This window comes from Rhipicephalus microplus, chromosome X, assembly GCF_043290135.1.
Source record: "Rhipicephalus microplus isolate Deutch F79 chromosome X, USDA_Rmic, whole genome shotgun sequence".
NCBI classification, from domain to species: domain Eukaryota; kingdom Metazoa; phylum Arthropoda; class Arachnida; order Ixodida; family Ixodidae; genus Rhipicephalus; species Rhipicephalus microplus.
The window spans coordinates 375,553,487-375,567,017 of NC_134710.1; the positions used below are offsets into that span (position 1 = coordinate 375,553,487).

Sequence of the window (13,531 nt, forward strand, 5' to 3'; positions counted from 1 at the left end):
ACACAAGTTATACATTGGGGATGACATCGTTAACTGGTCGCACATTGTAAGTCTTTACCAATCCTCACATGAGTTGCGGTTGCGATTGGCTCCAAAGTTGACTGAACGGCACGTTCATCAGAAACCTTTTTCTAATATGAAGGTCAGCAGAGCAACTCAGGTCCTCAGTGCATCAGTTTTTATTGCTATCACGGCAATAGTGTATGCGAAGGTGCTGCCTGCCTCGGCCATCACTACAGCTCAATTTTGTGATCGTATGGACAGGATTTTCGATGCCTTGAACAGCTCGAGTAAAAAAAGAACTTCGCAAAAGCTGCGACATGCAATCATGAAAAATGATTCAGAGCTGATTGACTTCCTCCGAGGCCAGCTTCCCTGGATTGCATCATGGCAGTTTGTTAGCTGACGTCAACCACAAACCATCGTAGGTTGGCAAATTACAATTCAGGCTATTTGTCAACTATGGGACGACCTCTCCAAAAATTACAATTTTGAATACCTGTTAACACGCAGGCTTCAACAGGATCCTCTGGAGAACATATTTGGCCACATTAGGCAAAAACAGGGTTGCAACACCAACCCCAACGTAGCACAATTCATTTGTGGCCTGAAGCACATCTGCATAAGAAAACTCTTCAAGCTGTCAGAATACGGAAATGTCGAGGATAATGAATGTGACCTCCTGCAGGAGCAGCTCTCGCCATTCTCCCTCACCAGTGCGTCTCTTGTGGATAATGAGGAGTGTGCACAGCCACAGCCTGACGACTTTCCCGCTCTAGACGATCTCTCTGAACTTGCGACCAACATTCACTCCCATATTATCGATGACTCCGCTGCATATTATGTAGCTGGTTTTCTCATCAATCACTTTTTTCGGAATGCATGTGACGGTTGCAGTTGCCCTCAGTTACTGAAAGACGACAGTGAGATGCTTAAGGGTACCCACCAGTATTTCACAATGCTCAAAGCATACCACGTCCCCAGCAAACTTTTTGGGAATCTCACTGTGCCATCAGAAGCAGCTTTTGCATACGTACAACAACTTGAATCTCACTTTCTTGCCATGATTGAGGCCACTGCACATCACTTGAAAGTGTGCGATGCTTTGTATCACCATCTGTTAAGTGTTGGCATTTTCATTTCTGCTCTGCTGGGTGTCGCGCGAAGTTTCTGAAAATGTTTTGCTGGGTTCGTTGGCATGTGCGTTTTGGTGAACCGAAACTTAGATAGGGTTATTTATTTATTTATTTATAAATACTGCAATCCCTGACAGGGATTTTAGCAGGTGGGTTACAGTGCATAAAAAGGATACATGGTTTACAACAACTGTACAATTCAACACAGATGAAATGGCTCTTCTTCTCGGGTACAAAAAGTTGTTACAAAAACAGAGGATTGGTATACAATGCTAATTAAGGTGGGACTCAAACAAACTTCGAGGTTCCAGTCTTCAATCTCAGGCATACAGCTTGACAAGTTAGCAATTAGCGGCGGGTTTACACTAAAGTATTCGAGTTGAACCGAATCCTGCAATAGCTTTGTTATGTTATTACTTTGTTACAGCAGACTTCATTATGGTCTTATATGCTTATATTCAGTTCAACTGGACTAACCACTCCGTTGCATACATTGTTTTGGTTACCCGCTATGAGGAGTAGGGACACTGTATATTCGCTCGAAGTGATTTGCATAACCTTAAAAAGAATGTTGGGTATCCTGTCTGTATTTTTGTAGCAAATGCGGGCGAATTGTACACTTTACTGTGGGTCGCTTGGTCACTGTGTATGCTTTAACTCTCCAGCTCAAGTAATATATCGATAACAAAACCGCTTGTTGAAATGTCTTCGAGCGCAGTTCACGTTATCACGCTTTTCGTATTTTAGCTTCTCATCGACCTCCTCATCTCGCCCATCAAAATTTTCAAAAGAATACCCATACTTGTAGCGTTTGATGGGGCTGCGGACGCTGCCATTTTATTTTTATATAGCTTGTGAGTGATAACGTACGATGTAGAGCCTTTGTGAAAAATAATGAGCCAAAGTGGTTTCCTTCTGCTATTTATTAGCCCTGTAATACTGCTCTCGTAGCACCAATTAAGGTCGACAATTCTGGATAAGTGATGACTACTATCTATTTTAGCTCGCAAGCGTCACAGCAACACCCAGACGCAAATCACTTGGGATCTTAAGTTTTTGATGAAGGCGACGCATAAGAAGAGCCACAAGACCTGCCATTGTTGTAGCATAAAGTTTGTCTTTCACCTAGTGAGCAAGCTGCAACGCCCTACCTTTCTGAGGACAAGCAGGCATCAAGTCTGCTTTTTTTCAATTTGGGCTAGCTGTTCTTAAGCACGCCAGCACACTGCACCTTTGCCTTTCTGCTATATTGTGTCGTGTGGTTTCTGTGCGCTCTTTTTTTCTATGCATTATATCTGTTAACCCCAGGCGTGATTCACGACTTCATTGCTGTGTATATGTCCTTCTTCCTTCTTCATCAGCATTGTGCGCTGTGTTTTTGCCATAGATCCTTACTTACCCACTGGCCCGGTGCGTCATACTTCACCAGCTTCTCGGCTTCTGCCAACTCTAGCGATGTGTGCGTTGCCTGTGTTCTCTCTGTATTTGTTACAATATTTGTTACAATTTATTTGTAAGGCGAGATGCATTTGTTGTCTACCTCTGTCATATTGTGCTTTTGATATTCTCAGACTCTACCTTGCCTTTGAATAAAACATTGCGGATACTCTGTCTCTTTGACTGATATATACATTGATCACTTGTTCCATTAGAAAAACACAAGCACGATGAATAAAACCGTAGTGAATTATCATTACCTGCATATCTTTTTATTATAACTTAATCGAAATAAAAATTACGTCACGACCAATTCGCACGAACCACTGAACAAAACAAAACAGGGAATCGCTAAATCAAAACTACCTACAAAAGCTATCCATTTGGGCGATGAAAAGTGGTCTAAAATCATGAACTTTCGTCATAGCCAAACGTCGGTTACGCAAAGTAATTCAAAATTTGCGCCAGTGAAACCGAAACAGAAAGCGCACGCCACTTGCTTTCACCAACCACCAGGTGTGCTAGGGTCGATTGGGCCGCTGGGGTCTATGGGAGTGTCCACTCTTAACCTTTTTTTTTAATTCTCTATGGTGCTTCTAAATATAAGCCGCCCTGCCACAGATCTTGCAAGAGACCTTTTTATTGACAAGATCAGTGACATATAAAGTATTTAGTCCAGAAAGTGTGATCACTTTTCAACAAGCGCTATAAATCGCAGCCCATATTCATGAGTAATCGAAAACGCTTTCGGCGCCACAGGCGTCGTGGTTCTTTTTTGACTATCTGGCAACTATGTGTCATCACATTTTGGCGCGTTTTGCCGTTCGCGCGGAAACTCAGTCATTCTGTGACTCAGTCGCTCATTTGGCGGGATCGTTCTCAATTTGCGAATTTGTTGCGTGGTTTGCCTAGCCTGTTGGCGCGCAAAAGTTCTCTGAGCTGGCACACCCGTCAAGACTGTCAAGGGCAATGGAATTCAACATGAGTATGTACTATCGCTCCACATTCTCTATCTATATAAATTAAGGTAATGTGGACTGTTAAAATAAAGTGAATGATTCCAATCTCTTTCCTTTTCTGCTTCAACAGTGATCTTAGCTCCGCGCCTTTGTTATCACTAGCATCGGCCTGTCGAATAACGACAGAGGAATACGACCGAACAAAAGAAATGGTTACGTATAACTGCTGTTGCGACGAGGTTGGTGTGTCCTGGAAACTATCGCACATTTATTTCCGGCGTCTACATCGCGTTGCACATATCCTGCCTTCACATATGTCATTTTTGATGTTGTGTAATGTTCGCTTCTTGCTGCTAGGATTTTTTGTGTTCTTCCGGCTGAGTCACCTAAAAGCAAACTACCGGTACATTCTTTTGTCTACTAAGCCAAACGATGGTTTTGCAAGCGGCTTGAGGTAGCAGCTTGGCGGATAAACCTATCAAACATGCATTGTTTTCAATGTGCCGCAGCATGAAGCTTATCGACAAGCTTACCAAAGTAGGATAGCCTGTCTATGCTTGAAACATCTGTCATGCTACCTGTGAATGGTAAACGGGGAGGCTGGTACCAGAATAACCTTTTAACTGCGAATATGTGCATCGAACTTCCACATTGTGATTTAGGGTGGTGGCAGTTCGTTTGCGTTGGTCAGCCGTTAGGTGGATAAGCTGCTGGCAAAATTTGTTTTTGGCACTTCGGCCAGCTTCTGTTACAATTTGGTTCCTTTTTTTTGTTTATTCCATCATCTGGCGAGTTTGCCACAGCAACATTGCCGCGGCATCTGTTGTATGCTGAATTTTAGGTTCTGCAAATCTTATGCTATGAAGCAAAGGCATGTTGTTAGACCGTAAATTCAACAAAGTTTTGAAATGTGCGTGTAAAGACATGACAAAAACTGGAATAGCACAGATGCACACACGAAGTTCTTTGCTCGTGTGTCTGTATGCCTGTTTTTATTGTCTTCTTACAGCATTTAAACTTTTTCCTAATTAATGTCATGATAATGTCTTAGTAATCTGGGGACTTTGGCTAATTCTTATGTACTTTTTCTGCTGTACAAAGTCTACTGGACATTTTTTTGGGCACAAATTGTAGTTTTTTCTCCTCTATAAAATGCTGTTATTTTAATTTAGTGAGCTTTCTTTATTTCACTAATTTGTGTGCTAAGATGGCTTCACCATTAGATGGCATGGTAATACATTGATAGGTGGCAATCAGGTAATACCCGAGACACAAGTGTAACTAGCCATCTAGCGTCAGAAACACAGCTGTGATGAAGGAAAGAAGGGTAAATTTAGGGGCTTGTTATCTTTGTTGGACACAGTATCAGTGAGAACTAGCAGACAATGATGCCAAGGAAAGTATAGGGGATGTAGTTAGAAGTAATTTTAATGTAAATGGGAAGAAATAAGAAGTGGATGAATAGATTACTGCACCAGCAGGGACTGAACCTGCAACCTTCGAATAATGCATCTGATGCTCTACCGCTGAGCTACGGTGGCAGTCATCCCTCTGTACAGTTTATTGTGTGTATATGTGCATTGAAACGTGAGAGTCTCGGTTCCTATTGTCCTATTGGTGGCAAGTTATCTTTTCGCCCACTTTTCTTTCTTTACATTTACATTAAAATCACTTCTGACATCCCCGATACTTTCCTTGGCATCATTGTTTGTTCTCACTAATACAGCTATGAGTGTGGTAGTCATTGGTTCGACGTGGGACCAATAATTTTTTGATGACAACTATAGGGGGTGTGCACCGAGCCTTTATCTGCAAGACTGGAACACCGTCAACGTGCCATTTTGAAGATCCGTTTAAATGCACCATCTGTGCTGTCCATGCATAGGTGTGCAGGCGGTTTTCTGGAGGTCTCTAGTCATTGAAGTTACCTTACGGATCTCAGACACAGAGCATGCAATGGGAGTGTGGATCTTTACAGTGGTGACTCTGGTGCAAATGCTCTTTGCAGATGATGTAGAGCTCATACGACCTATATACTGTCGTCATTGGTAATTTCGACAAAAAAGTGTCGTGATGACTCGTCAAGGGGATGGAAAAGATTAATTAATATTAAAAATGAGTCTGTAGTCTCTTCATTACAGCAAGCTCGTCATATGATAGTTTAAGTATGTTAAACTGTAGAGTTTAATTTTAAACTGCTGCCTTCTTGCACATGATGTTGCTCCTTGTCCAGAACTGAATAGGGTACATTTTTTAAGTGCAGCGCGATGGGCATGCTGTCTTTACCACGGTGAAGGACTGTTGTGAATCATGTCTGACGGGTGCTTTCTTATGATTATTTCAGGTGCTGCGTTCTGTGCGTGATCAGTGGTGCTTGTAATCCAGGGTAGGAAAGTCAGGAGTTAAAAAAAAGACCACAGTTCATGGGGCTTACCAAGCGTCAACTTCACCCGTCACGGTGGTCTAGTGGTTATAATACTCTATTGCTGATCTGCAAGTCGCAGCATTGAATCCCGGCCGTATTTTCAATGGAAGAAAAAGTGCTCAAGGCCCATGTACTTGGATTTAAGTGTACATTTAAATCAAAATTTCTGGAGTCCTCTATGTCAATGTCTCTCATCATCATATCGTGATTTTGGGGCATCAAACCTCATGAACTACTAAGCTCCAGCTTTGCATGTGATGACAATATTCATATTCTTGTGTTTCACATGAGGTATTCTGCACTTCTTGTGTGCTTCGGATGAAATTAAAACTTTTTTTCTGGTTCTTTTGTGACCAGCTCAAGTGCAGGCCACGGCAGTGGTGTCGTCATATCAAGGAACCTTGCCTGCAGTGATGTTCGGCATCAATCCACTGGAGCAATGTCAGATACAGTTTCCAGACAAGCCTGTACAGTCACCGGCACGGCCCTTACAAACGCATGTTCTGGCCAATCAATACCCTCAACAGACCATTCAGGTGAACTAAGCGAAATGCTGTGGTAAACCTCAATAACAGTGGTTCCTCGTAAGGTTACCGTTGGATGGTAGCCCTTTCTCTAATACGTCTATCAGGTGTGCAACAGCTGCGCCAAATTGACCGACCAGCCTCAAAATTTTCTCAGTTGCGATAATTTCAGCACAATATGGAAGCCACATACATTGCCCACCTGCAGTTTGAGTCATCAATCATTCTAAGCGCCCAGAATCTTAAAGCATGATAAGCTAACCACGCCAACCTTAATCCCATTAGGTCAGGGCACTCTCAAGACGCGATTGACCAAATAAAATAACAAAGCCGTGCGCCCATTGGTCTGCTGATCGCAACGGTCATCTCCTTGTCATCTCCTTTCTTATGTCCTTGTCATCTCCTTTCTTATGTATTAAGATGTTAGAATTCTTCCATGACCCTGGTACTCTTCCCGTCAGGAGACACCTCGTAAACAGGGTGGCTAGTTTTTCTAACGCAATCTGTCCTGCATCTTTCAGCAGATCTGATGTTACCTGATCTTCACCAGCAGCTTTGCCTCTTTGCATGCTCTCCAAAGCTTTTCTGACTTCTTCTATCATTACTGGTGGGGTGTCATCTTGGTTACTGCTAGTTCTTATGGTATTAAGGTCGTGGTTGTCCCGGCTACTGTACAGATCTCTATAAAACTCCTCCACTATTTCAACTATCCTATCCATATTGGTAGTTATTTTGCGTTCTTTGTCCTTTAATACATACATCCGATTTTTGCCTATCCCGAGTTTCCTCTTCACTGCTTTGATGCTTCCTCCGTTTTTCAGAGCGTGTTCAATTCTCTCCATGTTATACCTTTGTGCATCGCATACCTTCTGTCTAATAATCAACTTCGAAAGCTCTGCCAGTTCTATTTTGTCTGTTGTACTTGAGACTTTCATGGTTTGACGCTTCCTAATGAGATTATTCGTTTCCTGGGAAAGCTTGCCAGTGTCCTGTCTAACTACCCTGCCTCCAACTTCCACTGCACACTCCGTAATGATACTCGTCAGATTATCATTCATTGTATCTACGCTAAGGTTGGTTTCCTCACTAAGAGCCGAGTACCTGTTCTGAAGCAAGACTCTGAATTCCTGTAGTTTCCCTCTCAGTGCTAGCTCATTGATGGGCTTCTTGCGTATCAGTTTGTCGTTCCTTCTTCAAGTCTAGGCGAATTCGAGACCGTACCATTTTATGGCCACTGCATTGTACCTTGCCAACCACTTCCACATCCTGCACGATGCCTGGTTGTGCACTCATTATAAAGTCTATTTCGTTCTTATTTTCGCCATTAGGGCTCCTCTATGTCTACTTGCGGTTTACTCGTTTTCGGCAGAAGGTATTCAAAATCTGTAAATTATTGCGTTCTGCGAATTCTACTAGTAGCTCTCCTCTGGGGTTCCGAGTATCGACACCATGTTCTCCTACTGTCTGGTCTTCAGCCTGCTTCTTCCCTACCTTTGCGTTAGTCTCCCATCAGTATAGTATACTGTGTTTTTACCTTACTCATTGCCGATTCCACGTCTTCATAGAAGCTTTCAACTGAAGCGTCATCATAGCTGGATGTAGGCACGTAAGCCTGTACCACTTTCATCTTGTATCTCTTATTCAGTTTAATTACGATGCCTACCACCCTTTCATTAATGCTATAGTCAAGCCGAGGTGTTGTGCCTTAAACCTAAGCTCAATGATAAAAAAAAAAGGAGGGGGGCTGTAACGACGTTGGAACATTTATTGGCCTTGATCTAACCCTTGCAGAACGCTGCTTAAACCACCTTCACCACATCACACTGGTGCTGTGCGGAAAAGCGTATACTACTCACGGGATGGCAAGTTTTGTTCACTTACTCATGCGTGTATACTACCCCATAATTGTGAGCACTAGTATGATCGCTGACATCTGAGAAAATTACTTGCAATCGTTTGGAGCAGTGTATGACACTTCTGCTGCCCTAAAATTAACTAACAAAAACAAACTGTGGAAGTTTCCTTTTTTTTTTTTTGCCACCCCTACTTCTCAGCTTCACGAATCCCTTGATTTTTAAAGTCGCCAGCTTGGCTGATCTAAATTTTAATTCGCGGAGTCTGTCAAAGGACTTCACAGACGCTGCAAGAGCTAATGTGGACTTTATCATTGTTTGCTCAGTGGGGTAGATCGAAATACTAGTTTTATTGAAACAGCAGTGCTCATGTTTATGCTGCATGATTTAGGTGATGTTGAATGGCTTGAACGTAATTTTTTTTTCTAAATATAAGCCTTCTTGCTCCAAATTCGGTCTTTTGTGATAAAAAAAGATGTTTTACTTCTTGTAACCTGCTCCACATTTGCAGTTTAGTGCTCCGAAAATTTCTGCAAATTCTGTTTCGGCTGTTGCACCCTTGGCCTATGGTGCGCTCTTCCGGACGTCGACACTTACAAATTGAAAGAAAGTGCATTTTGTAATCATCTAAGGGACTATTTTGCCACTTCAGCCGTTTGATACTATTTTATTATTTTTTTTCCTGCTTCCCTCTACTGGCTCATACAGCACTTACATTGACCTTCATCCTTGCAATATGTTGAAGTACCAGTTGGTGTGGCTGTCATTATTTTTATACGCCTATCATGTGATGGGATCATTACCATTATCTAACACTTAGCAATATCACGTCTGCCCTATGTATTTTTCTCCCTACTATTTCCCTTCATTGTGTGTTTGTTATATTTATGTTGCATGTTGTGAATATTCTTATTATTTTACTGATGCATCTCTGCTTTTCAAAAAATGGTTGTCGACTATTGCATTGTGTTACTACTTTATTTAGCGAGCTCACCAGCTTCAAAGCAAGTCAGATTTTAACTTTTTGTGTCTATCGGTGGCAGCATTTACATACCACTAGGTGCCAAAGGAGGAATGTTGGAGCCTAGGTGTGTAAATCTCATCAAGACACATAATTGTTAGTTATTCCCTCTGCAGAAAGTAATGTTGCTTGAAACTTACCTAGGCACACCTTAGAAGGACATAGAGGCAAATCGCTGCAGGAAAGGCACACCTTTCCCTGCAGCGATATCATAGCTTTTGGCTCGCATTGTAAAAAGGGCTCCATGGCCACGTCGTCATCGTGCTCGCCAAAAAACTGAATGAATTGTGTCCAGGGCATTCAATGTATGCTGCGAGGTCATTCTTTTCTCTGACGGGAGACGTTACTGATGATGGCTTCATCAGTCATTTCTTCATGCACAATATTAGCCTCACCAATTTGTTGGCCATGTTTAAGGAGCACTGACATCAAATTCACTCATGCCAAGATTTTTGCGTCAGCGAGTAGCTATAGACCCCATAGCGGCGATTCGCGACCTAAAACGCAACTGAGGGATGAATAACTATCACTTTTATTGATTTATATTACTGGGATCTAGCACTATTCAAAAATGGCTGGCAATCCCGCCATCTTTAGCGCTGGGAGCATCAGCAGTGGCGCTACCTCGCGGTCACCTCCAGATCACGCCACAGCTGACCACTTCTCCACAGAAAAGAGTGACGTCAGGCTCAGCTGCTCCGCAAACATTTCCTCTGCTAGGCGGACACATTCAGTCATGCCTTGTCACCTGCATTGCTGTCGTCGCCGTACAAAGTGTCGACTCGGGTTCAATACGATAGTCTGAAGCTTGCAATCCCTGCGGTTCGCCACATCGCGAATAAGTTTTGCTTCGATCGACCTTTTGCAGAACAGTGATTCTGAAATGAACGCCGTTTCAAGCAGCACTGCAGAGGTGCCTGAGGATGCACGCTTCAGCCATGTTCGCTCATGTGTCTCAGTTGGCTATATTGGTGTGTTTTGGCGTGCAAAGCATTCAGGTATACGAAGAGGGGTCAATGCAATGCAGCTATTGCGAATGAGCATCAGTGGAGAAATAGAATACGTTTCCCGCTCGTCAGCTTCTTTTTTGCGCCTCCAGATGGCCCCACCTATCCAGCCTCTCGCGGTTGGCACGGTATTATTACCACTTTTACGTGGACGCAAAGTCTGCAGATGAACTAAAATTCAACGATACCTGCATGTTACTTGTTAGCGATGATATCTGACTACACGCTCTTCCACTTTTGATAGCTTGTGATCGTGTTGATGTGTAACTCATACGTGATATGAAAAGACACCCTCATTGCACTTTTTCCGTGCTTCGCACGCTCTTCCACTTTTGATAGCTTGTGATCGTGTTGATGTGTAACTCATACGTGATATGAAAAGACACCCTCATTGCGCTTTTTCCGTGCTTCGAACTAGATGACTGCAACTCGCAACGATTCCCTGACATGCTCACTGACAAGCACACGTTTGATCATGCTATTTTCTTTCGCCATTCTTTTAATCATTCAAACTGGTGCGATGAAGATCAGACGTGACGAGCCACGGCCGGGCTAGACTGCACCTGCGCGCGCTAGCCCGGCCGTGGACGAGCGAGTGCGTTTCTGCACTTTGGGGCCAGTTGGCGCCACGATAAGAACACCCTGATTGTACACGTCATCGCTACTAGGGCATCGTCACTCGGGATGATATTTGGGGAATGTATCACACCGAACATGTAGCACTAGTGTCGATGTCGCAGTGCAGTCTATTTTTCGTTTTTTCACCTTAGTTTTTCTACGCTGCTTGACATCGAATTAAAATAACTTCTACGCGACGGATGCCGTTCGAATTTGGCCAAGAAGACCTATGCATACCAAGCGACCGAATGATGGGCACATCTCGATCTTGAAATTTGATGTCAGTGCTCCTTTCATTTCTTCATGCCCTTTTTCACCTCAGTGATAATGGCAGCCTTATCTTCCAGCGTGATGAACTTCTGCTTTTTCATTGAAGGCGACATCTTTGTGGGCAGGCATATTGAGTTGCACGATCGCTACACTCAGTTCACGTCACACTAAGCGACTGCTACGCTCCACACACGCGACCATGTGCAGCAGCAATAGGTATACACAAGTATTAAGTCGACAAAGTCAACGAACCATGTTGATGTGGATTTGGCTTCGTAGTCCATGTTTACGAATCAGCATAACAAGCAGGTCATTAGAATATTTACTAATGTAAAGCATGTCAGCCCATTAGAATATTTACTTGTGCCCATTGCAAAGTGTCCTCAGAATCTTGTGGTTTTTGAAAAAAATGTAGTGGGTGCTGCTAATTATAGTAGACACACGATAATTCATACTTTCGGTTAATTCAATTAAAATTTAATTTTTTAGTTGGCTCTATTCTTTCAATGTATTCAGAAGCCTCTCAATTCAAACTCAATAATTTGGTTAATTCATACTTTGCGGTTTCATACCAGAAAATATCTGCTGCTTTCCCACTACTATTTAAAAATTTGTGTGCTTATATAAATATATTCTAACAGTCTAAAAATTGAAAATAAGTGCCTCAGGCCTTCAAGGAAAACGGCTAGTATACAAATGTTTGAAACGAAGCACACGCATGGTAAACAGTGATGCTTCTAAACTGGTATAGAGGGCTTTGTGCTCAAGGCACATAGCAAAGAAGCAGTTGGCAGTTAAATGATTTCTTTAAAAGTCTGATGAGCAGTTAATGGCCATTAGATTTGATAACTTTACTCCTTTCTGTTCAGTGCATGCAGTTAGGTTTTACAATTGCTTAAAAAATTTTTAAAGGACCAGTAAACGGGCTGACTTTTTTTTTACACCCCCCATACAAGCTCGGCAATTCGTAGATTAGACCTTAGCGATCTTGTTTTCTGAATATTACAGCGCGGCACGCCGCGAAGAGCCTCTATTTCGAAAAACGATTCCTGCGCATCTTTCCTACGCCTGACTGACCCCCTTGCACGTGCAGTGACATCAACTCGGCGACGTGACGTAGCACGCAGCTCACCGATTGATCTGAATCAGGTGTGAAAAAACAGTTGTGAAGTCAGTCAGTTCCTGTTCCCACCCACAGCTATGAAACTGCCCGTTGTGTCTAGGCACTGTAGTCAAAGCAGTGAAAGAACCAACCTCGCAGTTGTCGCGTGCACGTGTATACTCCTCGCTCAACTACAGCACCTGAGCGCACATACGAACGTACTTCACCCTTGACATGAGCAACACGGGTAAAAAGCGTTGCTCTGTCGTCGGCTGCAAATTGAGCGACTGGGCTGCGAAGAAGCATCGGCACCGGGTGCCTCACGATGGGGCCCTGCACGCTGCATGGCTGAAGCGAATCGGCCATCCAGCGACGTACGTCGGGGACGGGATCGTTTGTGGTCGACACTTCGCACCTGACGCTTGCACGGTTGACCCGCGGCTGGTGTGACAAACGGTAAAAAAACAACCACGCTTCGGAGTGGGTAGAAGTGCGTTGCGACTGATCCAGTTCGCCGATGACGTGAATCGCTGACGTGGTGTCACGTTGCCGAAGTGGGTGGAGTCACGACAATGGGCTACGCCTTCCCCTTCATGGAAGGGAGAAGGGGGCGAAGCAGCGCGAAAGTTTGAAACCAGTTTAGACCGATGTTCTAACCCCGGTAACTTTCTTAATATGGCACGTATTCACAAAATTCTTGCAGCAGCATGTTTGCAAAGAAAAACTGCACATATATCTCTCTTTAAAAATGTTTGGATCTCAGGGCTGTTTACTGGCCCTTTAAATCTGATAAAATCAATGCATAACCACAATGTGTGATGTCACCTTACCCACAGTCCTATATCTGAGAACTTCTGATAATTCAACTTTCTTCATAATTCAAACAAAATTCGGAGGTCCCGTCGAGTTTGAATTAACGAAAGTCGACTGTAGGTGCATTTTTGCTTGGGACACTGCAGTCACCAGTGCCGATGAGCAAAACATCGCGATTGTTGCAAGCTTTTTTTTAGTTGTAAACAATAGTCGCGGAGGCTGCCCAAGTGTGTTGTGGTGATAGTTTTGCACAATTGAAGTGTACTACGAATGCATTTGAGCAGTTTATTAAAGCAGTTATTGTTACAAGAGCAGATTATTTGTGCACTCTTGTTTTGAAATTACGGTTATGAGGGACTGTGGCAA

The 13,531-nt window shown here is 43.2% G+C and overlaps 1 protein-coding gene across 2 annotated transcripts in view; it reads left to right on the top strand.

Annotated features, from left to right (window-relative positions):
• Positions 1–3,373: 3,373 nt before the first annotated feature.
• The window catches only part of LOC119161062 (three prime repair exonuclease 2), an 86,688-nt gene continuing 76,530 nt past the window's right edge, over positions 3,374–13,531 (top strand). The window contains exons 1-2 of one of the 2 annotated variants that reach the window (XM_037413394.2): positions 3,374–3,558; positions 6,315–6,493. In XM_037413394.2, the coding sequence (XP_037269291.2) occupies positions 3,543–3,558; positions 6,315–6,493 (195 nt within the window). In that variant the 5' untranslated portion in view covers positions 3,374–3,542. The remainder of the gene's footprint in view (positions 3,559–6,314; positions 6,494–13,531) is intronic. The other variant, XM_037413393.2, reaches the window with a different exon arrangement.